The sequence below is a fragment of the Acinonyx jubatus genome, chromosome B1 (genome assembly GCF_027475565.1).
Source record: "Acinonyx jubatus isolate Ajub_Pintada_27869175 chromosome B1, VMU_Ajub_asm_v1.0, whole genome shotgun sequence".
Classification (NCBI taxonomy): Eukaryota; Metazoa; Chordata; class Mammalia; order Carnivora; family Felidae; genus Acinonyx; species Acinonyx jubatus.
The window spans coordinates 45,504,906-45,531,101 of NC_069382.1; the positions used below are offsets into that span (position 1 = coordinate 45,504,906).

Below are 26,196 nucleotides of genomic sequence, written 5' to 3' on the forward strand. Positions count from 1 at the left end.
TCAGTCAGTTAAGCATCTGATTCTTGATTTTGGCTCAGGTCATAATCTCTTGGTTCCTGAGATAGAGCCTCGAGTCAGGCTCCGTGGTGATAGTGCGAAGCCTGCTTGGTATTCTCTCTCCTTCTCTCTCTATCCCTCCCACGCTCATGTATGCTGTCTCTCTCTCTCTCTCTCTCTCTCTCTCTCTCTCTCAAAATAAACATAAAAAATAAATAAACAGATAAATAAAAGTAAATAAAAATGAGAATGTGAGTCCCCTGGCCATCAAGAGACAACATTTTTCCAGGGAAATATACAATGTCCATTATCACATAATACTTTACTCCTTCTAAACATACCAGATTTTCAGGCAGTATTTCAGGCAGTGCATTGATGACTATGTCAAAAGGAAAGATTAAACGAACCACCCAGCCTCACACACAATTGATGCACCAGAGTGATGCCTATCAAATATGGGGGGTGATTACACAGATCTGTTCTTTCGTTTCCCTGAAGTGGCATGCCAGAGCTGCTTCCTGAAGGTGATCTCCAAATGATACTGTGGAACCAACACATGAATCATCAGTCTGACTCTTCCCTGCACACAGAAATCAAGGTTTAAACCATCACTTGTAACTAGGAGGAGCCAGTGCATGCAGGAGTGAGGAATATTGCACACAATTAGTAAACACACCTATAGAGATTCTGTTGCAAGGACTGACAGCCAGATCTCTAGGTCAATACTGAATCAACAATTAAAAGAACAGTTCCAATGTAACTAAAGCAGAGTCAAGAAAGACTCCATTATACTTAAACCAGAATTCATGGCAGAGGAGTTTCCTTCCTTCCTTCCTTCCTTCCTTCCTTCCTTCCTTCCTCCCTCCCTCCCTCCCTCCCTCCATCTTCCTTCCTTCCTTCCTTCCTTCCTTCCTTCCTTCCTTCCTTCCTTCCTTTTCTCTCTCTCTCTCTCTTTCTTCCTTCCTTTCTGGAAGCTTAACTGATATGGCCAAGGGAATCTGAGTTCTGTGTGGATTTGAGCCGTGCAGCTGCTAAGCCAGGGTGGTGAGCCTGTAATCTGTGGTGTGTAAGCCACTGCGATTCACACAGACCGAAGTTCTGGGAGTTTCAATAAGTCACACTTTCACTAGCAGTTACTGCACTGAATCTAAGGTGGCTCCAGGGGAGAGATCACAGCTCCTTTCGATGTTACAAAGTGGAGAAGTTTGAGAGCTGTGTGGTGCAATGAAAGAGGCCTACCTAGGATTCTTTCAGCAGGCACAGAGTCTGGAACTGAAGCTAAACTGCAATAATATCAGCTGGTGGATCTCAATAGTACCTGCAGGCAGGTGCTTAGTCTGCAGGTCTTTACCCCACGAAGCCGAAATGGGCATGCTCTATTTCACTAGCAGTTACGCGAAGAACTGCCCATGGTGCTGATGCACCTTCTAGTCACCCACAGTTAACTACAAACAAAAGGCATTCCAGAAGGTGGCATTTTCCTCCCCAACAGATTGTACGGACAGCAGTCAGGATTTGGGTATCACTGCAAAAGATGACAAGTACAAGCTGTTACGGTAGTGGTCGGTCGTTTCTGTTTTAATAAGGTCTGCTTACAAAACAAAAGCATTTACTAAGTGAATCAGGAGGGTGTGTGGTGTGCTTCACAGAAACATTAAAATCCATGCTGTCTCAGCAGGATCGGGATGGAGTTCTTGATTCATGCCCATGGAGCATTACTGCTGAATTACAGAACTGCAGCTCTTTATGTGGAGGCCTCCCAGACTGCTTTTGCTTCTGCATAATTCAAGATATAAAGACTGTTTATTGCTGCTAAACTGTGAAAAAAAGGCACAGGACAGAGAAATAGCTCTATGCCTTCATTAGGTTAATTTAGAAATCATACATTTCCTTGCCTTATGTGTTTTTCTTTAAATTTTTTACTACTGATTGATTGACTGCTAGCCTTCTGTTTTTTTTCTCCAAACTGCTTTCCCTCGTGATCCATTTGCTTCCTCTCTCAATTTGAGAAACCTTAAACACAATATGCAGATTTTATTTTATTTTTTTGAAAGGATAAAGGATGTCATTTCCTATCAGGGAAAAAAAAATGGAGAGCAGGTTAAAGAGATATTCTGTCAGCAGTCTTTCTGTATCCCATAAAAGTCCCCTCCCAAGTTGTCACTGGCACTGAGCTGCTCTGCAAAACCATCTCTGAACTTGAACACAATGCAGATGCCAATGCCATCAAGTGATGGGGTTTAACTGCAAATGGGGAGCAATAAGGTCAGACCTGTACTCAGAGACATGAGCGATAAAATGGAGGACATACAGTAGGTTTGCATGTGTGCACACACAGTCCTGTATATTTATAAATGTCATTATCTTACTTTAATACTTACAGCTGTATATGCATGAAACAAGATGGTGGACTAGTTAACGACAGGCATGTATGTCACTCCGTTGGTACTCAGCATGCAATGTCTGACACATAAAGAAGCTTCATCAGGTGAATTTTAAGAGAATAGGCTCCGAGGCCAGGTTATCTGGGTTCAATCATTGGCTCAATCATTCAGTAAATGTGCCCTCAAGTACACATGTGCTTCACCTGGCTGTGCCTCAGTCACCTTATTTACAAAACTGACAGGTGATTACCATCTACCTCAGAGATCTGTCTGGAGGATTCACTGAACAGTGCCTGGCACAGAGTGCATATGCAATGAGTGTTAGCTATCTTGTAGTTTCTGCATTCATTTACGTATGGAATAAAGGGCTCTACAAATAGAGTTATTGCACTATGAACTCTCAGAAAGACAAATTAAGAAAATAGTCCCATTTTCCATTGAATTAAAAAAAAAAGTATAATGGCTAGAAGTAAACTTAACCAAGGAGGGGAAAGACCCGTACTCTGATAACTATGACACTGATATAAGAAACCGAAGATGACACAAATAAATGGAAAATATATGATGATCATGGATTGGAAGAATTAATAATGTTAAGATGTCCATACTACTCAAAGCAATCTACAGATTCACTGCAATCCCTCTCAAAATACCAATGGCATTTTTCACAGGGCTAGAATATATAATCCTACAACTTGTGTGGAACCCCAAAAGACCTCAAACAGCCAAAGCAATCTTGAGAAAGAAAAATGAAGCTGGAGGCATCACACTTCCAGATTTCAAACTATACTGCAAAACTATAGCAATCAAAACTAGCACAAAAACAACACACAGATCAATGGAATAGAGTCCAAAAATGAACCCAAACTTACATTGTCAATATTCATCAAAAGAGGAAAGATACACAATAGGAAAAAGACAGTCTCTTCAATAAATGATGTTGAAAAAACTAGACAACTACATGCAAAAGAATGGAACTGGACTACTGTCCTATATCATACACAAATATCAACTCAAAATGGATTAAAGACCAAAAGCCATAAAACTCCTAGAATAAAACCTAGGCAGCAAGCTGTTGGACATCAGTAGAAGCAATATTTTTTTGGATCTGTCTCCTCAAGCAATGGCAATAAAAAACAAAAATAAACAAATGGAACTACATCAAACCAAAAAGCTTTTGCACCACAAAGCAAACTGTGAGCGAAATGAAAAGACAACCCATTGAATGAGAGAACATGTTTGCAAACAATGTAGCTGATAAGGGGTTAATATCCAAAATATATAAAGAACTCACACAATTCAACATCAAACAAAGAAAAATAAAACCAAAAAAGCAATCCAATTAAAAATATTGACAAGAGGACCTGCGTAAGACCTTTCTCCAAAGGAGACAAAGATGGCCAACAGGCCCATGAAAAGATGCTTCACACCACTAATCAATGCAAATCAAAACCACAATGAGGTATCACCTCATCCCTCTTAGAAAGGGTATTATTTAGAAAGACAAGAAATAACAAGTATTGGCAACAGTGTAGAGAAAAGACAACATTCACTACTGTTGGTAGGAAAGAGAAATGGCACAATGGCTAGGAAAAACAGTATGGAGGCTTCTCGGAAAATTCTCAGAAAAACAGAACTACCATATCATCCAGTAATTCTACTTGTGGGTATTTATCCAAAGAAAATGAAAAAAAAGAAAAACCACCCTTATTTGAAAAGATATATGCATTTCTGTGTTCACGGCAGCATTCACAGTAGCCAAGATAAGGTGGCAACCTAAGGTCCACCAGTAGATAAATGGATAGAGAAGATGTGGTATATATATCCAATGGAATATTACTCAGCCATTAAATGAAACCTTGCTATCTGTGATAACATAGATGGACCCAGAAGGTATTATGCTAAGCCAGATAAGTCAGATAGAGAAGGACTATTGCTGTTATGATTTCACTTAGGTGTGGAATCTAAAACGAACAAACAAAAAACCAAATGAACAAACAAAACAGAAACAGACTCACAGATATAGGGAATAGTCTGGTGTCTCCCAGGTGGGATGGGTTGGCGGGGGGGAAAGGCATAATAAAGGAAGGGGATTAAAAGATACAAACTTCCAGTTATAAAATAAATAAGGCACAGAGACACAATGTGCAGCATAGGGAATATAGTCAATAATACATAACACCTTTGTATGGTGACAGATGGCAGCTACATTTACGGTAGCAATCACTTCCTAATGTATATAAATGTTGAATCACTATGTTGCATACCTGAAACCAACAGAATATTGTAGGCCAACTACAGTTCAATAATAAATAAACAACAGAGATATTGCTTTATTTGCCTACCTACAAATTGTAGCTTTAAGAATCCAATGAGTCAATATACATGAAAATCTATGTAAAATTCAAAGTGATAAATTTAAGAGTTTATTACTATGTGTACCACACAGCAGTTGTGTGAATATTCATCCATTAAGTCAGAAATGCTTGCCAGGTACCTACTACATCCCCAAGTACATTTGTGTTATCTGCTAAGGGGGGTGGGAAAGGACACTGAAAAGTGTAATTTGCATTTGCTATCATGAGGGGAATTACCTTGAGGAAATAGGACATACAATCATGAAAAGTTAAACACAAGAAGAAGATGGGAGAAGAACAAAACAAAACATTCCAAGCAATGTGCTATGAAAGTCTTCAGGGGAGGGAGAAAATGCCATCCTTTCCTGAGCAGTCCACACCAATTAGATTAGGGGTCTCTAAGAAAGAGAGACCAGGGTCAGCTGGGGTGGCCAAGGGAGAAGTGGGGAAACGGGCTGGGTGAAAACGGATCCTCCCAGACGGTGCATGCCACAGGTAGATGTTGGAGGTCAAGAGCATTCCAGGCAAAGGGAAATCGGGGAGACACAGAGATAGGACTGGAAATAACAGAGACTAGTGCTTGGAATGAAAAGCACTGAATGTGTAGAGATAACATGGGAGATGAAGAGGGAGGAAAAAAAAAGCAGCTAAGCAACTTTTGTAATCTCATCTTGGGTCCCTGTCCTTGGCTTTGAGCAATGTAATTCTAACTTCCACGTTCTACCCACCAAGGAATAGAAAACAAGAAGAGAAAAGAAAATAAATATAAATCAGAAGCTTCAGATATCTTCTATCATTTTCATCCTCAGTAAGGAAAGAGAGCTTCCCAGATAAGGATAAGGTGAAAGTCAGTACATTGAGAAGACTTACTTAAGGACCAGTTATTAATGATGAGGGTATTTGGGCTGAAACTCACTTTTAAATAACTTACATTAACTTCATTTTCCCATCTCTCCTACGATAGAGATTCTTTTTTTTTTTTTTTTTTTTTTTTTGGTAGAAATGTTTTTAGGGAAGTAATTTACTGGCACTTAATTACTAGTATTTAACCAATTCAACATTCTCTTTTCTTAAGAGTCCATTAGGTTTCTATTACAATATTATACATTCTAATCAAATGTGGCTTTCTGCAAAGGTCCTCATTGTCAGTCTCCTCAAAGCAAAGTTTATCTGGACTATTAGACATTCTCTCCGCTTTGGCTGCACCAAATTAGATCAATTATTTATACCTGAGGTCCACTGCTTCAGAACTTGGGCACCTCACTTAACATTTCTCTTGTGAATTATTAAGAGTCTTATTTTTAAAATAAAGTTCTCATTTCATAGTCTGTTTGATTGAGGTTAAACACAATAGTCTAGTGATTCTTGTATTAAACAGTTCAATGTCATAAGATTCTCTCCTGGGTTTTATGCCAATGAACACATTCGAAACAAATGAACCTTTCATTAAGAATCCCCACACTGGGGATAAGGGGCAAAGGGCTTCTGACTTAAAAAGCTGTCTGGCACCAGTCTGGGCAGAATTATTAAAACAAGCCATAGATAGCAGGCGGATTCTACTGTTTATACATCAGCGATAATTAGAGATATGAAAGGGGCCTTAGGGTTTTCTAGTGCTCCTCCTTATTCTACAGGCAAAGAAAAAACATATCAACATTCCATAATGTCAGTTCATAGTGACTTGCTTTGTTCCAAAGGCCACTTTGAGGTATTGTTCAAAAGCATTCTTAAAGTAGTAAGACATGGTGGATGCATGTGGGGATTCTTGAATGCAAATAATAAACCCTGCTCTGGCTTGTTCATGCAGGAAAGGACTTGATTAAAAAATATTAGTAGTACCCAAAACCTCCAGGAAGATCAAAGAGCCAGGCCAGGCTGGCAAGCAGCCAGGGACAATGTTCAACCACACCATAGGGAAAGGGACAGTCACTTGTCAATACCCTGTCAGTTCAAAAATCATGACACTGCTCACTTCTCCACCCAATCTATGTAAGAACACCAGGCTAATAGGGCTTAATCACAAAGACTAAACAATCTTTTTTTTTTTTTTTTTTTTTGGCTTTTACCTTAGAAAAGGGACACACACACACACACACACACACACACACACACACAATTCCACAAACATTAGAAAGCATGTCAAATGGTCCACTAAGTGCACCAAAATTAAAGCTTCTCAAAAAACTTGATTTCCACCTGGGCATCTGGAAAGGATCCCTTTCCCCCAAACTCCTGTCCTTATTCCCTGCCCCCCTCACAACAACCCTAACAATAATATGGCTTCTAATACTTGTATGACACACTTTATGAAACAGAAAATACATCCCTTCACTCCACTCTTGGAACCTCCCCTTGCTATACAAGCATTCCAACCAAGTGATCAGTCAATGACAGAACTGATTTGGTGTCCCGCAGAAAGAAGGGAACCTTCTCCTTACCCACAGTGCATTGACTAAGGCCTCTGACCTTCTTAAGTTTTCTAATTCCAGCAGGTCATGACTCCTCGGTGAGATTAAAACAAGAACAGTGCCTGGCAGGCAATGGCTCAAGGCTGGAATCTGTCAGTCGCTTAGCTTTGGGGCCTTAATTCTCAAAGACATTGAATTATTTTGAGTAGGCTGTTTACCTTGATGTGAGCAGAATTAGCCTTAGACACTAAGCCTTTATGGCAAGTTTTATTGTCCAAGGCAAATATAACCTGTTAAGATTTACAGGCTTTATTAACAGCAATAACCATTTTATGGCCAACATCAGTAAATCAGGGTTTATTGAGAACTCTACAATTTTAATCTGTGGAAAACCATTAAAATGTCGGATTTTCATTGGACATAATTTCTAACTTTTATGAAAGATAGATTTTCCATTTAATTGGGGAGTATAAAAAAGTGCAGTGTGGGATAACGAATTGTTTTGAAAAGAGCCAATTGGTTTTAGCTAAACAACAAGTGTCAAACACTAAAGTTGCTATCTTTAGTTAGAACTGTCCCAAGGCTAAGGTTAACAGTAACTGCAGTGACAAAATGCTCTAACACATCCAGCAATAGGAGCTCGTGGAGTTTAGGAAAGGTTCAATTATCATCTGTTCAAACCGTAGGTATTTTGGAAAGAGCGTGTGACCTGTTATTTCATCCAAACCAGCATGCAAACGAGTCTGGTAAGAATCTTCAAATTCATATGCTACTTTTGAGAAAGTGTATTTACTACTCCTGCGACTACCATTCATAAGACTCTTCAATGGGGTAAGCAAGGTACAGAAACACAGATACTCACCAGCTTCTGTCAATAACCATTTATTTCTTCCCTGTGATAGATTAAAAGAGAGGGAAGCAGAGAGCTTTTGATAAGGGTCTTTGTCCTTGGATGAGCTTGTGAAGGAAGAACAGGGGGCCCAGGCTGGAGGGCAGAGCTCACGTAAAGTCTGGGGTGAGGAGGGATGGTCTGAGAAGCACACTGTTTTTTCATAGGGTTGAAAATGCATCAGATATCACAAGAGTCTCTGTTTTAATCTGGTTCTCCAACCACCAGGCTGCCCTCCATCTTTGCTGAGAATTAAAGGTTTGTGAAGCTTTATGAAAGACTAGGCTAAAAAGGAAGAAGATAAACCACAATAATCTCTACTATTTGATACTAAAGACTGTTTTGAATGTTCTTGTTTCCCCACCAACCCTTCTTTGTCTCCCAGCAATCCTACAAGGAAAATATCGTTCCTATTTCCAGATGAGGAATCGGAGGTTCAGGGTGGCTAGTAAATTGTTATCAGTCACAGCATTGGGAAGTGCTAGTCAGTGTTTGACCCTTCATGACAATGAGCTCTGTCACGGCTACAGCCAGATGTAGGAAAAATTGTAAAGAGATCACCCTGGGGTCTCTTGTCTCCCCTTTCATATGTCTCCTTTTCTTCTCCATGGCCTCCTTCTTGTAACTCTGGAAATCCCGTACCTTCCTATCACCTAGGACAGCATCAAACCCAGGCTCCTGGCCCTTGGGAGCACAGAGGTTCTAGACATGACCCACTCCAGGCTCCTCGTCCTCCTGAGCTCCCAACACCTCTATTTTTATCACTGCTCTATTCGTCGTTTTGCCAGCAGATTACTTATTTGAAACAAAAGAACAAAGAATTTACAGAAGGTTTAGGATTGGCATGTTAGCTAGAAGAAATTTTAATCTCTATTTCTAATGTGGAAGGTCCGGAGCATAGCAAACAGATATGTTACCACTGGCCTCTGGGCTCTCAAGCTTCAAAAAGCTTGGGGAAAACTAAATGAACCCAGAGTCTCATTAAAAACAAAAAAAATATTAGAGAAGAAAAAATGATCTGAGCTTTAACGTTAGAATAACTTTCTAGTGATCCAAGAGCTTGGACAAGTTCCTATAAGATGGACATGAAAATACCTCTAACTTTCTACCATCTCACTTGCAAATCAAGTGAAATGACATAGAGAAGGGAGTCCTGGGTGGCTCAGTCTATTAAGCGTCCAACTCTTGATTTCGGCTCAGGTCATGACCTCACAGTTCAGGAGTTCGAGCTCCATGTCGGGCTCCTCGCTGACAGTGTGGAGCCTGCTTGGATTCTCGGTCTCCGTCTCTCTCTGCCTCTCTTTCTCTCTCAAAAATAAATAAATAAACATAAAAACAAGAGAAACAACAGTGAAGGCACTTAACACAGTACCTGGCACATGGGGACATTCTATAAAGGGTAGCTCTTCCTGAGCTTACACAAACCACCTTCTGTGGTCAACAGATGAATTAGTTGCCAGGGAAGTTCTACCTTACAGAGAGAAGACAATTGTACATGTCTTAGGAAAACACGACTTGGACCTGCCCCCAAGACGCCTCTCGATGTGTCAAGGAGGAGACCTCCTAGGCCACTGCAGGGCAAAATCTGCTGAGATACCAGTGGCCCTGCTAGCCACAACCCCTTCCAGTGATGACCCCATGGCCCCACAGGAGGTGGGCAGCAAGGGAACCACGTGGTGGAGAGGGAGGAACATTCCAATGCAAAGAAGATAATGGAAAGTGCCTCACAGTGACAATTACATCACTGATCATTTCCAAACACAGTTCCTATCACTGCCACCCTGGAGAGTCGTTAGCTAACTACAGGATCCTCACTTGACTGTGAAGTCAGAAAGCACAGTGGTGCACTCTTGCAGACCTGGAGACCGCATGACGGGCACTGCAGACATCTTCATCATGGGAGACCCTGACCGGGGAAGGGTATGTACATTTTCCCTTTCCTTCTCTACCCTTTTTGATTTCTTCTGTCATTCTGCCCGCCCATCAGCAAAAACACAGATGTCGATGGTAATACCAGCCATGTAAGCTATTGCACACACTAAGAGAGCTGTAAATACTGGTGTGCAGATATAGGTAGTAACCAACACATAAATTCCAAGGAAACCCTGGTGTTTGGATTTGAGATGCTTTCTTGCATTAAGATGATGCTATAAATGCTTGTCAGGGCTCCATAACAGCCCATTAACTCACAATGTAGCTGAAACACTCTCCAGATCCATCCTATAACACAAAATGTAGAAAACACAGCTCTCCCTCATTCTCAGCTCAGAATGTCTGTTTTCAACCATCCTGTAGCCCTGGCTACTCCTTGGGATGGCCCTCATTTAATATCAGCCAGCCTGGCTCTGAGATTTATTCCTAATAACATAAACATGATTAAAATAAAGTGTCATTTGTTGTCAAAGGGAGAATAGGAAGGTGTACGGAGTTGAACAGGGATCACCTCCCCCCCCCCGCCAAGATTTCCTGTCCACACAGACATTTGGGTTTTTTTGTTTGGCTGGTTGGCTGTTTGTTTGTTTGTTTGTTTTTAAGGTTTATTTATTTTTGAGAGGAAGGGGAGGGTAAGAACAGCGGAGGTGCAGAGAGAATCCAAGCAGGCTCCAGGCTCCCAGCTGTTAGCACAGAGACTGACATGGGGCTCAAACTCGCAAACCTTGAGATCATGACCCGAGTTGACTGACTTAACTGACTGAGCCACCCAGGCGCCCCCCACATGGACATTTGTAAATCAGGATTTTGAGAGGTAGGTGGTGCTTATAGCAAACTGCTGACGCCCACGCTAGACTCCTGGGAGCAGTAGGGTGTCCTGAATGAGAGTGATGCATTCCCCTGTGCACTGAATGCCCTGCGGCCTCTCACCCTGCTCTGGAAACTACAGCACACTCTGCAAGACATGGAAAGGCAGCAAGAGAAGAACCAAAAACCTTCCTGTTTCACATTAAATAACAATCTAAAAATAAGCATTTTCCTTTCTAATCATTTCCTATCATGCATGGAATGTTCACTTTAATTTTCAAGTCCGTTTGCTTCATTTCTGTGAACCACTTGAGCTTTCAATAGTGCCCACCCAGCATGCTTTCTGTCTAAACATGCAAGTGTGTGTGTTTTTCCGCTCCCTTTTATTTTCTCGATTCCTTTGTCCTTCCAATTACAAAATCCCACAGCAATTTTAGCGAAAATGTGAGGTAAAGGCTTCTTCTTTTTTGTTTAATCTCTACCTCTCAGTGAATAAACAAACCACAGTTCTAAAGACATTTTCCTAGCTTCCCACAGAAGATCCACGACTGAACTATCTACTGCTCAACTCGGGCCTTCATTTATAAACGTATCATTCTATTAAGCCTTCCTTGTACTTCCCCCCTTCACCCTCAGTATTACCTTCATGACTGTATTACTCATCTATGAGAACATCTTTTAAGAGGGCCTGAAAGGTTTAGGAAGCCTTTGCCATGACCACAATGTGTCATCATTGACAATTAGATTCTAATACTATAGGAGAAGTCCTAGAAAACATGCAAGGACAAAAACCAAGAGTGACTCTGGATTCTAGACTCCTACCGTGAAGGAGACCTGTGGCTTCATCACTTTTTATATTCCCCATGCCCAGCACAGTGCCTACAGCATAATAAACGCTCAGTGGATGTTTGTTCCGTAAGTAAACAGAGACTGAGTACAAACATTAGTGAAACTTGTGGCACTAGGGTCATGTCCTTCCCTGGGCACTTTTTCATGTGACAGGTTGAGCCATGACCCAAGGTGCATGTCAGAGTGTCCCAGGCGACTGACTGAGGACACAGAGGATGCCACCTGTGAGATCCGAGGTCACCGAAATCAAGAACACAGACCAAAATCCTACTCAGGCTACCTCACAAGAGCTTTGTGTCAACAACAAAGTAGGCGAGAGACAACCTCCTCTTCCAACTTACTTCCTTCGCAGTATCTTCACCTTTAGCAACTGGGTCCAGAGAGCAAGAATGCCAGACACAGACTCTTTCACTTCACTTATGACCACATAGGACTCTGCTCTCCCTCCTGGGACCAGGGCGGGTATCTTACCTCAGCAGCAGGGACTCCCTCGGGTGGCCGGCAATGCAGCACTATCATGCCTTCAATGGGCACCTCCCTTCCTTGTGGATCTTGTTCGAAGTTTTTCCTTAAATCTGCAAAACAAACAAACAAACAACAACAACAACAAAAGTGTGAGGTATAGGACAATTTACTCTAGGGCCAATATTCTTCACATGTGGTCCAAATACAATAAAATAGTGAGCTTAATGTCGCAAACTGGGTCGACACAGAAGAGTCACTGTTTTTAGGAGTTCCAGACATAAGAAAATCGTTTTCCCAAATATTTGAAATAAACCATAACAGAACTTCCTATGCTCCATGCTGCCGTGAAGGAGGAAAGGTTTACTGGGGGCGCAGAGAGAAAACAAACAAAAAACAACTAATTTCCTGAGTCTTTGCCAACATAATCTGCTTAGCATCTGATGACACACTTGACCTAATAAGTTGCCATCCACAGCCATAATTGTGCAGTTGAGATGCACATGATTTTTTTTTTTATTAACTAAAGAATGCATTATTAATCTGTAACCTCTGCCTTTTCCTTAACCCTCTAGGGGGCTCTAGAAGATGGTAATAGAGTGAGATTACCTATTAGTCTTTATGTGTAACCAGGGAGAATGGGGCAACATTCAACCACCACGAAATCTATAACCCATCCAACCAAACATATAATTAAAAAATACAACGCCCTCCAGTCAAACAGCAATGCTGCGTATCTGCGTAGTGCCCTTCATGGAAGGCTCGAGGCACTTTGCAAACAAGCTGCACTATTAACCTTTTACACATGGAAGGGTGATGCCCGGGGAGGTTAATTGGCTTGCCAGTGGTCATGGAGAACATCGATGCCAGCGAGGGGGAAAAACTGCACAGAGCTTCCTGACATCCGGTCTCTGCCTGCTATAGCCAGCAAAAACTTTCTTAGGGAGAAGGACCCAGAGAGTTCAGAGAGAAAGCATGGCTTGAGTGGCTTTCCAGTTGAGCGCTTGCTTCAAGAACCAAAGTGTGAGCGGCCTCCGCTTGTTGCGACGTGTCACAAAGCACTGATGATTTTACAGCACAGGCTTAACTCTTGCCATCACCTGAAATCCTGCACTAGTAAAACAAAGGCGGCTTTTACAAGTCTTTCTCGATGTGAACGGTTCCCCCTCCCTCCCAGACAATGTATTTTTCTTCAATTGAGTATCTCAAATTACAGGCTGTGGATTTATTGATTTAATTTTCTTTAGTGCTTACACTAACATGAAATATGTTCCCTGTAAAGAGCAGAGCTCCAGAATCAGTTACATCTTTACAAATTGTATAAATACATTAAACTTGCTTTTAGCAAGTCAGAAACACTGGATGAATAACAAGCAGAACCATCCATGTATTCACTTTCTTCCCAATTCTAGTCTTAATGTTTTCCCTCCCAGAGGCAACTGACGCCTTTTGTCAGTAGTGCTATATATTCAGGGATCTTCATGAGTATATACGAGGCAACAGATCTTAAAAGGACTTGCATTGCAGGCAGGGGGCACATCCTTCTTCTCATTTCTCTCCTGCTCCCCAAATCATGAAGCCAGATTCCTTCTATTCCAGATCCATAAACTGCCATAGCACTTATGATTCAGAATTTCTTTTTTTTAAATTATTTTTCTTTCTTTTTTTTTTTTAATTCACCCTCAATTTGTTTACTGTATTTAAGAGTCTGATTCAGAATTTCTGACTGCAAGTGTGATGAGGGTCACCTGACTGCTGATAAAACCATGAGGGAAGAACTGTGAATAAACCCTAGAGTGAAAAATCTCCAGTTTCCTGCACCATTTGACTACAAAGTTTCCTTTGCTTTCCCCCAGGGGAGCTGTGAGTCAAAAATCCTTCCTCCTTCTGATTCATTCACTCATCAGGGCTGGACTGAAACCGGTGTAGCACAGAGTGTGAGCATGACTTCAACAGGAGTTTTGTGAACACTCAGTTTGCTAAAGGAAAGGGTTGAGTTTTCGTGGCTATTTTTGTTTGGTTTGTTTGCCATTTTGTTTTTCTTGATTGCTTTGTTTTCCAAATGAAGCCTCCCTTGGTGCTGCTGAATAATGGTTGCTGCTTTGACAACACCACATAATCTGTATTCGACCAGATGAAGCACAGAAAACAGAGTGGGAATTTCTGTTTTGTCTTCCAGCTCTATTTCCTTTCTTTGCTCAGGAGAAATGGAAATGGTAACCAAATGCATAGTTTATGGTTAGCTCCTCACTCCACTGCTCTAATACGCTGGCAGGTGAAAGGAAAGTTGGGATGAAAACATCCAATATACTTCCCCATTCCCAACAGCTCCATAAAATAGGAAAACGTGCAGCTAAAAAAGGAAGCCCTGCATTCCCACTGGGATGTAGGAAAGGGTAATGTCTATAAAGAAGAGACACCTAGTGGGTCTCATCCAGCCAGGATCAAACTACAGGAGGGACCTACCCAACCTCTTGCTTCTCCCCAAGTGACATTGGGAATCACTGGCAGGGTTCCGGCCAGAAGCATATTAATACCCCTCAGTAAGGAGAGACAAAGATGAAAGGCAAATCAGCGATGGAGTAGGGGGTCAGCGGAAAGGTATGATGTCATGTATCAGGATCCAGCTCATAACGAGCATCCAGCCACACACCAGATACCACACCAAGTAAGAAACACAAGCATCACCGAGTCCTGCCCCATACCTGAGGCTAATGGTAGAACTTTGGTATTTCTGACTCCTAAGGAGAGAAAACAGACCAAATTCCAGCTGGCTATGAAATATACTAAAAATCATGGACATAAACCCTTAGACACAGAGGTACATGCTTCCAGCTCTACCTCTGATTCCCACCACAGGTCATCTAACCTGATTAGTTTCTTAATTGGCAAAGTTACATACTTTGATCACCTATGTTAGTTCTGAGGCTTGAAAGATTTAGATAGGAACCCATGCAACTTCCAGTAGTAGAGAAAATATCCCCAGCCATATAAAAAGAATTCTACAAATAAAGGAGGCAAACCATAGAAATGAGATTCAATGGCTTCCTCTAAGACAAGAAACAAGAGACATTTTTATAGAACTTCTAATTTGAGCTTTTTAAAGTCAAAACGAAATAGCAACTGAGAATCTAGAGTAGGGAGTTATAAATAGGATAACATCTGAGATCAAGAAAACTGCCACTATGCAGGGGGAAGAAAAAAACAACATAAGTGCTGAATTAGAAACATACGTACCATGGAGACCGTAAACAGCATCCTGAATATTGCAGAAAACTAAACTAGTGAGGATCCAGTCAGGATCCAGGCAGGAAAAGGAAAAAAGCAGAGGGGTTGGAGGAGGCCAAAAGAAGAGGTTGGGGTTACAGAGCTGTGAAGCACTGGGCATGGGTGCTGGCACCTCAGGAACGTGGAAGAGGGATTTAAGAAATCAAGACCAAGACGTCTGAAGAAAGACTGTCCATCAATCTGGTGCTGGAGCCTCTGTGGGTCCTAACAAAGCTGGTTCTGTTAGTACTTGAAACAAAATAATAAGCTGGAAACAAGAAGCAACTGCCACTTCCAGGATGAAGAAACTCTACTAGGGTGATGCTGACAGGGACAGAAAATTAACAAGTAGACTTCCTCCCTCTTCTACTGTTTAGTCTCCTCCCCCGCCCCCTACTGGTGGAGCCTTACAGGGAGCCAGGATCTGGCAAAGAGGTACCTGCTCCAGCTTTACAAACTATATGCCAGTGGTCTTAGAGGCAAGAGACAACAGCTATGTAACCAACAAAACCCAGTTTATGAGGCTGCCTCTAGTAGGGCTCTTAAAATTTCTTACTCCTCACTGTTTTCCTCATTTCTATAAATGGGGGGCTTTATATCTGAGATGGTTGCCCTCATACTCTCAGGGCTACTGAACACCCGATACAGAGCATGTCCTTAACAAATATATGTTGCATGCATGTGCTAAGAAGAAAATTATAAAATGATAATAAATTTTCCAGCAAAAGAACAAAATAAATAACAAAAGATAATGTTGAGATAGAGAAATGTAGTATTAAATAGAATAGGAATTTTAGAAAGAAACAAGCTGAAAGAAAATAAATGACAACCTATTTAAGAATGATAATAATTCTTCTCTGAGGTGAAAAAGGACTTGAGTTTGCAAAAGAGCTCACTGGATACAAGGCAAAATAGTATTAGAAAGAAAAAAAAAGATCCTAAATATGTCATAGTTAAAATTTTTGAATTTTAACAAAATTAAGAAAATTAGAAACATAATAATTTTATAAGTATCTCAGGAGTAAACAAACTGATGTAACTAACAATTTCATGGACTAGAATAATTAATATTGTTAAAATTTCTATACTATCCAAAGTCATCAATGGATTCAATGCAATCTCTATACAAATTCCAGTGGCATTATTTAATGAAATAGAAAACACAATCCTATAATTCACAGGGAACCACAAAAGACATTGAAGGCCCAAAGCAATCTTGAAATAATAATAAAAAAAAAAAGAACAAAGCTAGAGGCATCATACTTCCTGATTTCAAACTACACTACACAGCTACAGTAACCAAAACAATACAGTATCAGCATAGAAACAGACACATGGATCAGTGGGGCAGAATGGAGACCCCAGAAATAAAACCTCACATATACAGATATCTAATATTTGACAGGGATACGATTATTCTAAATGAGGAAAGGGTATCTCTTCAATAAATGGTGGTGGGAAAACTGGATAACCATATGCAAAATAATTAAATTGGACCCCTAACTTGTAACACAAAAATTAACTCAAAATGTATTAAAGACCTAATTGTATGACCTGAAACCATAAAACGACTAAAAGAAACTCTAGGGAAAAAGCTTATTGACAGTGGCCTTGACAACAACTTTTTGGACATGACAACAAAAAACACAAGTAACAAAAGCAAAAATAAACAATTAGGACTATGTCAAAAAGTTCTTGTGCAGCAGAAGAAATGATCAACAAAGTGAAAGGCAACTTATGGAATGGGAGGAAATATTTGCAAACCATATTTCTAATAAGGGGCTAATCTTCAAAATATCCAAAGAATTCATTCAACTCAACAGCAAAAGAACAAACAATCCATTAAAAAAAAATGGGGAAAGGACCCAGATAAACGTTATTCCAAAGACAACACACAAATGTCCACCATGTACTTGAAAAGGTGCTCAACATCATTAATCATCAGATAAATGCAAATCCAACCCAAAGTGAGATACCACCTTGCTCGTGTTAGAATTGCTATCATCAAAAAGACAAGAGATAAATGTGGATGACAATGTGGAGAAAAGGGAAGCATTGTGCACTGGTGGAGGGGCAGTAAATTGGAGGAGCCACTATGAAAAACAATATGAAGACTCCTCCCCCCACCCCAGATTAAATACAGAACGACCATAAGATGCAGCAAACCCATTCCAAAAGAAATAAAATCACCATCTCGAAAAGATGTCTATATCTTATGCTCACTGCAACATTATTCAGAAAAACATGAAAACAACCTAAGTGTACATCAACGCATGAATGGATGGAGTGGGGTGTGTGTGTGTGTGCATGTGTGTTTATATAGACGTGTATGTGCACACACATACACACACACAAAATGGAGTGTTATTCGGCTTAAAAAACAAAAACAAAAAAACAGGGGCACCCAGGTAGCTCAGTCAGTTAAGCATCTGACTCTTGATTTTGGTTCAGCTCAAGTTCTCATCAACCATGAGATCAAGCCCTGCATTGGGCTCTGTGCTCACAGCATGGAGCCTGCTGGGGATTGTCTCTCTCTCTCTCCCTCTCTCTGCCCCTCCCCTGCTCATGCTCTTTTTCTTCCTCTCTCTCTCAAAATAAAGAAACATTTAAAAAATAAAATAAAAATAAAGAACCAAATCCTGCCATTTGAGACAACACAGATGGGACTTTGAGGGCATTACGCTAAATGAAGTAAGTCAGACGAATACTGTATGATCTCACTTATATATAGAATACAAAAAAGCTGAACTCACAAACGAGGAGAAGACTAGTGGTGGCCAGGAGCTGGCAAGTGAGGGAAAGGATGGAGGTCAAAGGGTACAACTTCCAGTGAAAACATGAGTAAGTTCCGTGGACCTAACATACAGCATGGTGAATATAGTTGACAATATTGTGCTGTTTACCTAAAAGTTACTGAGAGAGTAAATTTAAAAAAAAAAAGAAAAAATGTAGCTATGTGAGGTGATGGATGTGTTGACTAACCTTACTGTGATAATCATTCCACAACAAAAACGGATACCAAATCATGGCAAATTGTAAGTTACACAAGGTTATTGGTTAGGTATATCTCAATAAAGCTACATAAATATTTTTTTTAAAAAAGAAGTGATTGACAATGAAACAAAAATCAGGCTAGGATTAGAACTTTTTCCTATATTAGCATATACCAGGGTATAATTAATCATACCTATTTTTTTTTTAATGTTTATTATTTATTTTTGAGAGAGAGAGAGAGAGCATGAGTCGGAGAGGGGCAGAGAAAGAGGGAGACACAGAATCTGAAGCAGGATCCAGGCTCTGAGCTGTCACCACAGAGCCTGATGTGGGGCTCAAACCCACAAACCATGAGATCATGACCTGAGCCGAGGTCAGATGCTTAACCAACTGAGCCACCCAGGCACCCCTATGTTTTTATTTTTGAGGAAAAGAAAAAACAAGAGAGCACAGGTACCAAATTTTTCTTCCCAAACAAGTTATTATACATGAGCAAACTAACAACAATAGTCTCAGACACGGCAGAGTCAAGAGAGATTTTAATCAGCTGCGCCCCTTCCTGAAAAAACAATTACCTTTTTTAAAAATGATGCTCAAAGTAATGAATTAGTAAGTATTTGGAAGTTGTGGTTTCAAAACATTTGGCAGTGGGCAATAAAACACACTTGAAAATGTTCAAATCTAATTTTTTTATGATATAGCAAGGAATATTCGTGTAATTATCCAAAAACTCTGGAAAAAGAAATGCATAACACCTCATAAGCATGCATGTTAAGTAATGATAAGGATTTAAACTCCTAGGTCATTTGTTCTAGAACTCGACTAGTAAGACTGCACACTTTTGAAGAAGGTGGGGCTGGAGACTGAGCATCCATTTGAATTCTGGGTCTGCCACCTACTAGAACCTTGATTTGGTAAGTATTTTTATCTCTCTTTGCCTCAGGTTCCTCATCTGCCAAATGCGGATAATAATTTTCATCACATATAGTTTTTGTGGGCATTAAATGCTAATACATGTAAAATCGTCTTAAGAGCACTGGGTACATAACACAGCTTAATAAAGGTCACAATTACTAAATCCTATTATAAGGCTGCAATGATTAAAAGGAGGAGGCTTTTTCATAAATCAGATATACATATTAATTATAAACTGGAAAATTTTTCAAAGACTCTCAAATGAAAAGTATAAATTAATATATGATAAAACCATAGCAGTCACAAGATACTTATTTGGATCTTAGGATAGGGAAAGCCCTTCTAAAGAAAATTAAAAGAAGAATCCTTAAGGAAATGATGGTAGATAATGTTTGGTAGACATGTCAAACTAAAAACTGTTTCAATCTTGAAGGGGCACGTGCACCCCAAAGTTTATAGCAGCCCTATCAACATAGCCAAACAATGGAAAGAACCCAAATGTCCATCGACTGACGAATGGACAAAGAAGGTGTGGTATGTATACATACATATGCACACACACACAGACACACACAATTGAATATTACTCAGCCATCAAAAAGAATGAAATCTTTCCATCTGCAAAGATGTGGATGGATAGATGGTATCATGCTACGTGAAGAGACACACAAATATCACACGATTTCACTCATATGGAATTTAAGAAACAAAACAGATGAACATAGGAGAAGGAAAGGAAAATCAAATAAGATAAAAACAGAGAGGGAGGCAAACCATAAGAGACTATTAACCACAGAGAACAAACTGAGGGTTGCTGGAGGGGAGGGGGGGCAGGGAATGGGGCTAAATGAGTGATGGGCATTAAAGAGGGCACTTGTTGTGATGAACACGGGGTGTTATATGGAAATGATGAATCACCAAATTCTACTCCTAAAACCAATACTACACTATATGCTAACAAACTTGAATTTAAATAAAATCCTGGAAGGAAAAAAAATGACCTCAATCTCAAACATTACAAGCAACATTATAGGCAGAGGCTGGACAGCCTTAATACACAAATGGCACTATTACAACAAACAAAAAAGATAAATACGCTAAAACAAAATGGTAAAGGGGCATTCAGGCAACATTCATAAGAGAGGAACAACTAATAGAGATAATCATAAGGCCAATATCCCTAATCATGAAAGAAATGCCCATTTAAAAAGCATTAATATGTCTCTTTACTTTTCCAAAGAGGCTTGGTTTTATTAGTTTCTTTAAGTACTAATTCCCAGTGTTGGAAAGAGGATGGAAAACTAGATAGTCTTAAACACTGCTAGGTAGTGTGAAAACGGGTCAACATGAAGGGCAAGCTAGAGGATGTGTCAAAATTACTTTAACAGTTCATTTATATGTTCACTTTCTAATGAATAAATGCACAACATGTGGGATATTATCTGACAATAATCCCATACCGTGGGATATTATTTGACAATACAAAGAAATAAAATACTGGAGTACTTTCTGCAACACAGATGAATTTTGAAAGGAATATCCTCAGTAAAAGAGGCCAGACACAAAAGACTACATATTGTATGATCCCACGTATATGAAATGTCCTGAAGAGGCAAATCCATACAGCCAGAAAGATTCATGATGGCCAAGCACTGCAGGTGTCAGGGCAAGGGGCGAGGGGAATGTTACGGCTAATGGGAACGGTTTTACTTTTCAGCGTGACGGAAGTGTTCTAAAATAGACTCTGAACATGGTTGCACAACTCTGAGAATGTACCAAAAACTAGCAAATTGTAGGGGCGCCTGTGTGACTCGGTTGAGCATCTGAATATTGATTTCGGCTCAAGTCACGATCCCACGGTGGTGGAATCAAGCCCTGCGTTGGGCTCCACGCTGAGCATGGAACCTGCTTAAGATTCTCTCTCTCACTCACTCTGCCCCTCTCCCCCTGTTTATGCTCCCTATCTCTATGAATGAATGAATGAATGAATGAATGAATAAATAAAATTTTAAAAGACCTATTAAATTGTATACTTTACATGCATTGGCTGCAGGGTATTATGGATTATATCTCAATAAAGTTATTATTTAAAAGGATTCATTTATATAATTCAAGCAACCTATTTCTAAAATTTTCTAAAAAAACGATTACACAGCTACCTAGAAAAATGTGGAAGGGTGACATTGCTCAATTCTCCACTTATAATGCTGAACAGTTGCTAACAATCTAAATATCCAATAACACAAGAATGGCTAATATCTTTTGGTGTGTTCCTATAATGGAATACTACACAGACGTTACAAAGCTCAAAGAATATTTACATTGCAAGTAAATGTTTGAATAAATTGCTACATAAAAGAGCATGGAGCGAATGGTGTCTATCGTTTATATATATTTTCTAATATGTGAGAACTGGCCTCCTCAAAATGTAATACATTTTTTATAGAAACCATCTACTTCCAAATAAAAGTAGGTACATCTGCATTAAAAACCTGCTTTGGTCGGCAGGCCTTCTCCTACTTTGCCTTCAGGTTTTCAGTTTATTTGCAACAGCTTCCTTCATTCACTCATGCTGTTGACCATGGGCAGTGGAGTGCATTAGTCAACCTCACACAGACCATCCCAATACTCCCACAGCATACATGCTAACAGGAAGAACAGACATTAAACAAGAGATTAAGATTAATGGGGGCGCCTGGATGGCTAAATCGGTTGAGCATCCAACTCTTGATTTTGGCTCAGGTCACGACCTCACCATTCCTGAGTTTGAGCTCCACGCCAGGCTCTCTGCCAGCAGCGTGGAGCCTCCTTCGAATCTTTCTCTCTCCCTCTCTCTCTGCCCCTCCCGTGCTTGTGCGCTCTCTCTCCAAATGAATAAACAAACATTAAAAATGTGTATTCATGAGTGACGAGATAGAGAAGTAGTAAGTTCAGTAAAAATCTATCACAGTGGGACCCAACTTAATCGAGTGATTCTAGGAAAGTTCCTCAGAAAAGTTATAGGTCTAAACAGAGGTAGAGCCTCACACAGCCTACATAATACACACTGTACCACTTTTACTATTCCAATCGGGCTTTGCTGGCTTAGAGCATTCTTCTTGCATATATATGCTCTTGTTTCTTTCTTGCAAATCTCTTGCAAAATGCCTGCCTAGCTACCTCTCTTTCCAGAAGTTATCACATCACATAAGGACACTCTTTTATTAGACTTGGTCTTCTATTCATATATATTGAGAGGGTGGAATATAAATAGATTTCCACCTTCTGATCTCACTTACAATCATGCTTACATGGGTCTCTGGGAAGAAGAGAAATAATTTTCACATTACTTTGTATAAGGGAACTGAACCAAACTGCATACATACACATCAAGACTGAAGGTTTTAAAATTCTAAAATAGCAACTGGTGTGGGATTACTATATATGCTATAGGAAAAGCCCTACAGAGGAGAAACTCAACATTTCAAAGACTTGCTACTGGGTGAATATGGGTATACTAATTCTCTACTTCATTTGTTTCTGCATTTTCTAAACTTTCCATAATGAGCATGGATTATTTTTATAGCCAGAAAAAATAATGTCCAAAAAAAGCCACTCTTTCCTAGGAGTTGTCAAGATTCTCTAAACTAGATCAGAAACCAGGGAAGAAGTCCATTTTCTTTCCATTTATTGTAGCAAGTTTCACTCCTATCATGTCTGTTAAAGAAGGAAGTGGGGCACCTGGGTGGCTTAGTCGGTTAAGCAACCGACTCTTGGTTTCAACTCAGGTCATGATCTCAGGGCTTCGTGGGTTCGAGCCCCGCATCAGACTCTGCTCTGGCAGTGCAGAATCAGCTCAGGATTCTCCCTCTCCCTCTCTCTCTGTGCCCCTCCCCCACTTGCACTCTTTCTCTCTCAAAATAAGCTTTTTTTTTTAAAGGAGGCCAAAAGGACTGTTATTTTTCAATCTTTTGTGAATTCTAAAATATTAATTTTACTCATAGGAATCTGTGCACAAGGACAACATTTTTCATTTGTTTTGCTCACCGCCTTGCCTCTAGCGTCTGGACTACACAGGAGCCATCAATAAATATTTGTTGAATGAGTGAACGCATTTCCATTTCAACTCACGTGAATGACTATTATAAACTTAATATACAAATAGGTCTCCAGGAGTCAAGATAACTAGAAAAAGCAAAACCACGAAGAGATGAAGGTACTATAATGATGCTAAAGTAACACTGACTCATGCTGCCCATGTGTGTGCCCATGTGTGCACGCGTTAAGGCGCTAACAAACATCAGCACTGACCGGTGTGGAACATTACCCTCTCTACTTCTGCTCCTCCTTCACCCCACCGCCCTGTTCGTGTCTACAGCAGAATGCCAACAAGGCCCAAAGCGACTGGAAACAAAGACAGCAGAAGGGAAGAGGAGGGCAAGGTGATGACGCCAGGTGCTTGGCTAACCTGTAAATCATCTCATCAGCAACAAGATCACCCCGAGTCAGCGGTGCCTGCCAATAAGTAGTCCATCGGGGTGAGGCCATGGGAAGCGGCAGCCTCCCCTTCCTCACCCTATGCCCTACTTGGCCTTTTTCTCATTTTCCTTTCATGCTACTATGTTAGAAAAGTCATTGTAGCACAAGAAAATCAATAAAAATTCAATTCCGAATAATAGTTCTTTGCGGCTCAGCAACACCAGGGAGTTATCGGCTCATTCAATGTTCTGGCAGTTAATGCAATGAAATAAAAATAATTTACTCATTCAAACCAAATCAGGCAGTGAAAAATCATAGCCATTTTTTTAATAGTCATAGTCCTAGTCATTTGTTAAGATTTCAGGAGGACAGTACGATGTCCCATTAGTGTCCAGCAACACCAGTATGCAAATCAGCTCTCAATCTTTCCCACCCATACTTTTCTGAAGGAACAGCAAATCCTGTTTGTCACACATAAAAGGAATTTGTAACTTAGCCAAATACAGATCATTTGTTGGAATAAAAAAGCTGGTCCAAGTGCAGAACAGATGGATGCCAGCAAGATGAAAGTCAAGGCCCGGTGCCCCCATTTGGTTCTGCCTCAGTCCTCCAGCCCTAGATGCTTATGGCCTGAGAAGTCAGCTACCAACTCTAGTTCCCAGAGGAAGTATATAAAAGGCTTCCTGTCAGGTCAATTCCTTCCTCTGTATGGGCTTTCCTTGCCAGCCTGTCTTAAGCCCTCTGCCTTGCTGAGATCAATGAACTCTGCACATTTCTTGACCACTGATCCATACTGATGCCAGGCTGTTCCTATCTTTCACTTCATGTCTTTGCTCTGGATCTTTTAGTTCTGATTTCGCCGTGTCTCCTTGCGGGACAACTGGCACCAAAGCCCAATTCCACATGTGCATTTCTCTTTCCTAAAATTGTTGAATACTGTAGGCTTACCTCCTGCCGAGTGAAAGCTTGCAGCAATAGCAAAGGGGTGACCCCTCTGGCCATAGTTGAGTCCCATGGGCCTCTCTGCATTGTCCCTGATCCCATCCCAGTGCCAAGCAATGAGCAGGTTCTCTTGATTGGGACAGTAAGGCATTTGCCTGATGCCAGGGATCCTGTCATGCAGAGACTCCTCAAGGCTGTTTTTCAGGGCCACGGAAGAACTCTGGGGCTTTGCTAGATCCCCTGTGCTCTGCAATCCCTCTGATGTCCAATTGCTTTTATCCATAAATCACTTTATAAGTAGTACTGTGTGTCACGACCCCTTGCACACCAAGTGGCACAGTCTGTCAGGCGAACAGTGGTGTTGCGAAGGCAGCGTTCGGCAACAGAGACACATGGTGGAGTGAAGCAGCTGTGATTTTACAAAATGCTTTGAGCAGTAATTTAACTTGCTCTCTATTGAGCTATTCCCAATGCAATACATTCCATTGCATTTGGCCTCTTTTGTTTACAAGGAAGCAAAATTCATTCAGATTCCATCAAAAATTGAGTATTTACTGAAAATTAGAAGGACAAGAATGTTAATTTTGAGTCCAGGGCTGAATGGAAACCAAGAAAGACCACAGACTAGGCTTGAGAGAAAGAGTAAGCATCACAGACAAGTAGGTCTTAAAGAGACCCTAACAAAGCCCAGCGAGAGGACGTGGAGATCCAGTGTTATTCTACTAACTGGGTGACTGCATAGTCCTCCTAGCACACAGACAGCCTGTCACTTCTGCCCCTCCTAATCAATTGCCTCCTGTTTATTGTCTTAATGGCCCCTACTTCTCTGTTGCTTGCACCCACTCATGCCTTCTCATGTCTCAGGGCCACCACAACATGCTTCTTTGCCCTCTTCTGTTGCCTCTGCCAACAACCGATTCTTCTTCAGGATCAAGTCATACACAGAAAAGCAAGAATCTAGAAGTACATAATCACTTTAATCCTTCTTGAGAGGGTCTCTCAGACTGGATTTACGCCTATGCAGCAAACTCAGGTGTACATTCTTGGTCCCACGGACGTGACAGGTACACAGCATGGCCACCCAGGCTGACCAACACTGCTTCCCACAGCAAAGGACTATGGGTAGGACTCCATACAAGGGACCATGCCTATAGAAGGCTTTCTGAGGTTGGCTTTGACTCCAAGTTCCCGTAAAGGCACCTTCTGTGTATCAATTATATTGATTTGGCTGTATCAGTATGTAAAGGATGGCTGAAGTTTGACCTAAATAGCAGATCTTAACAATCTTCAATAGGGAAAAGTTATTAGGTGAAAATATAGACACTCTGTGCTCCTTTGTTTTTAAAATACTAAATTAAAATAAAGCTAATAAATCACACATTATATCTTTATATCATGTTCCCCTGAATGCTCTAGGGACAACATACCTATAAAGCTCCATATCTTATGGGTTTGAGAGTATGACTGCTCTACTTGCTGTGCGAATGGGGACACTGAGTCTTAGATGAACACAGAAAGAGACACTGAATCAAAGT

The 26,196-nt window shown here is 40.6% G+C and overlaps 1 protein-coding gene across 8 annotated transcripts in view; it reads right to left on the reverse strand.

The window, feature by feature from the left end:
* Window positions 1-26,196, reverse strand: part of UNC5D (unc-5 netrin receptor D) — a 543,854-nt gene that overhangs the window by 180,693 nt on the left and 336,965 nt on the right. For all 8 annotated transcript variants that reach the window (XM_027070311.2, XM_027070293.2, XM_053216628.1 and 5 more), the window contains one exon: window positions 12,095-12,198. In XM_027070311.2, the coding sequence (XP_026926112.1) occupies window positions 12,095-12,198 (104 nt within the window). The remainder of the gene's footprint in view (window positions 1-12,094; window positions 12,199-26,196) is intronic.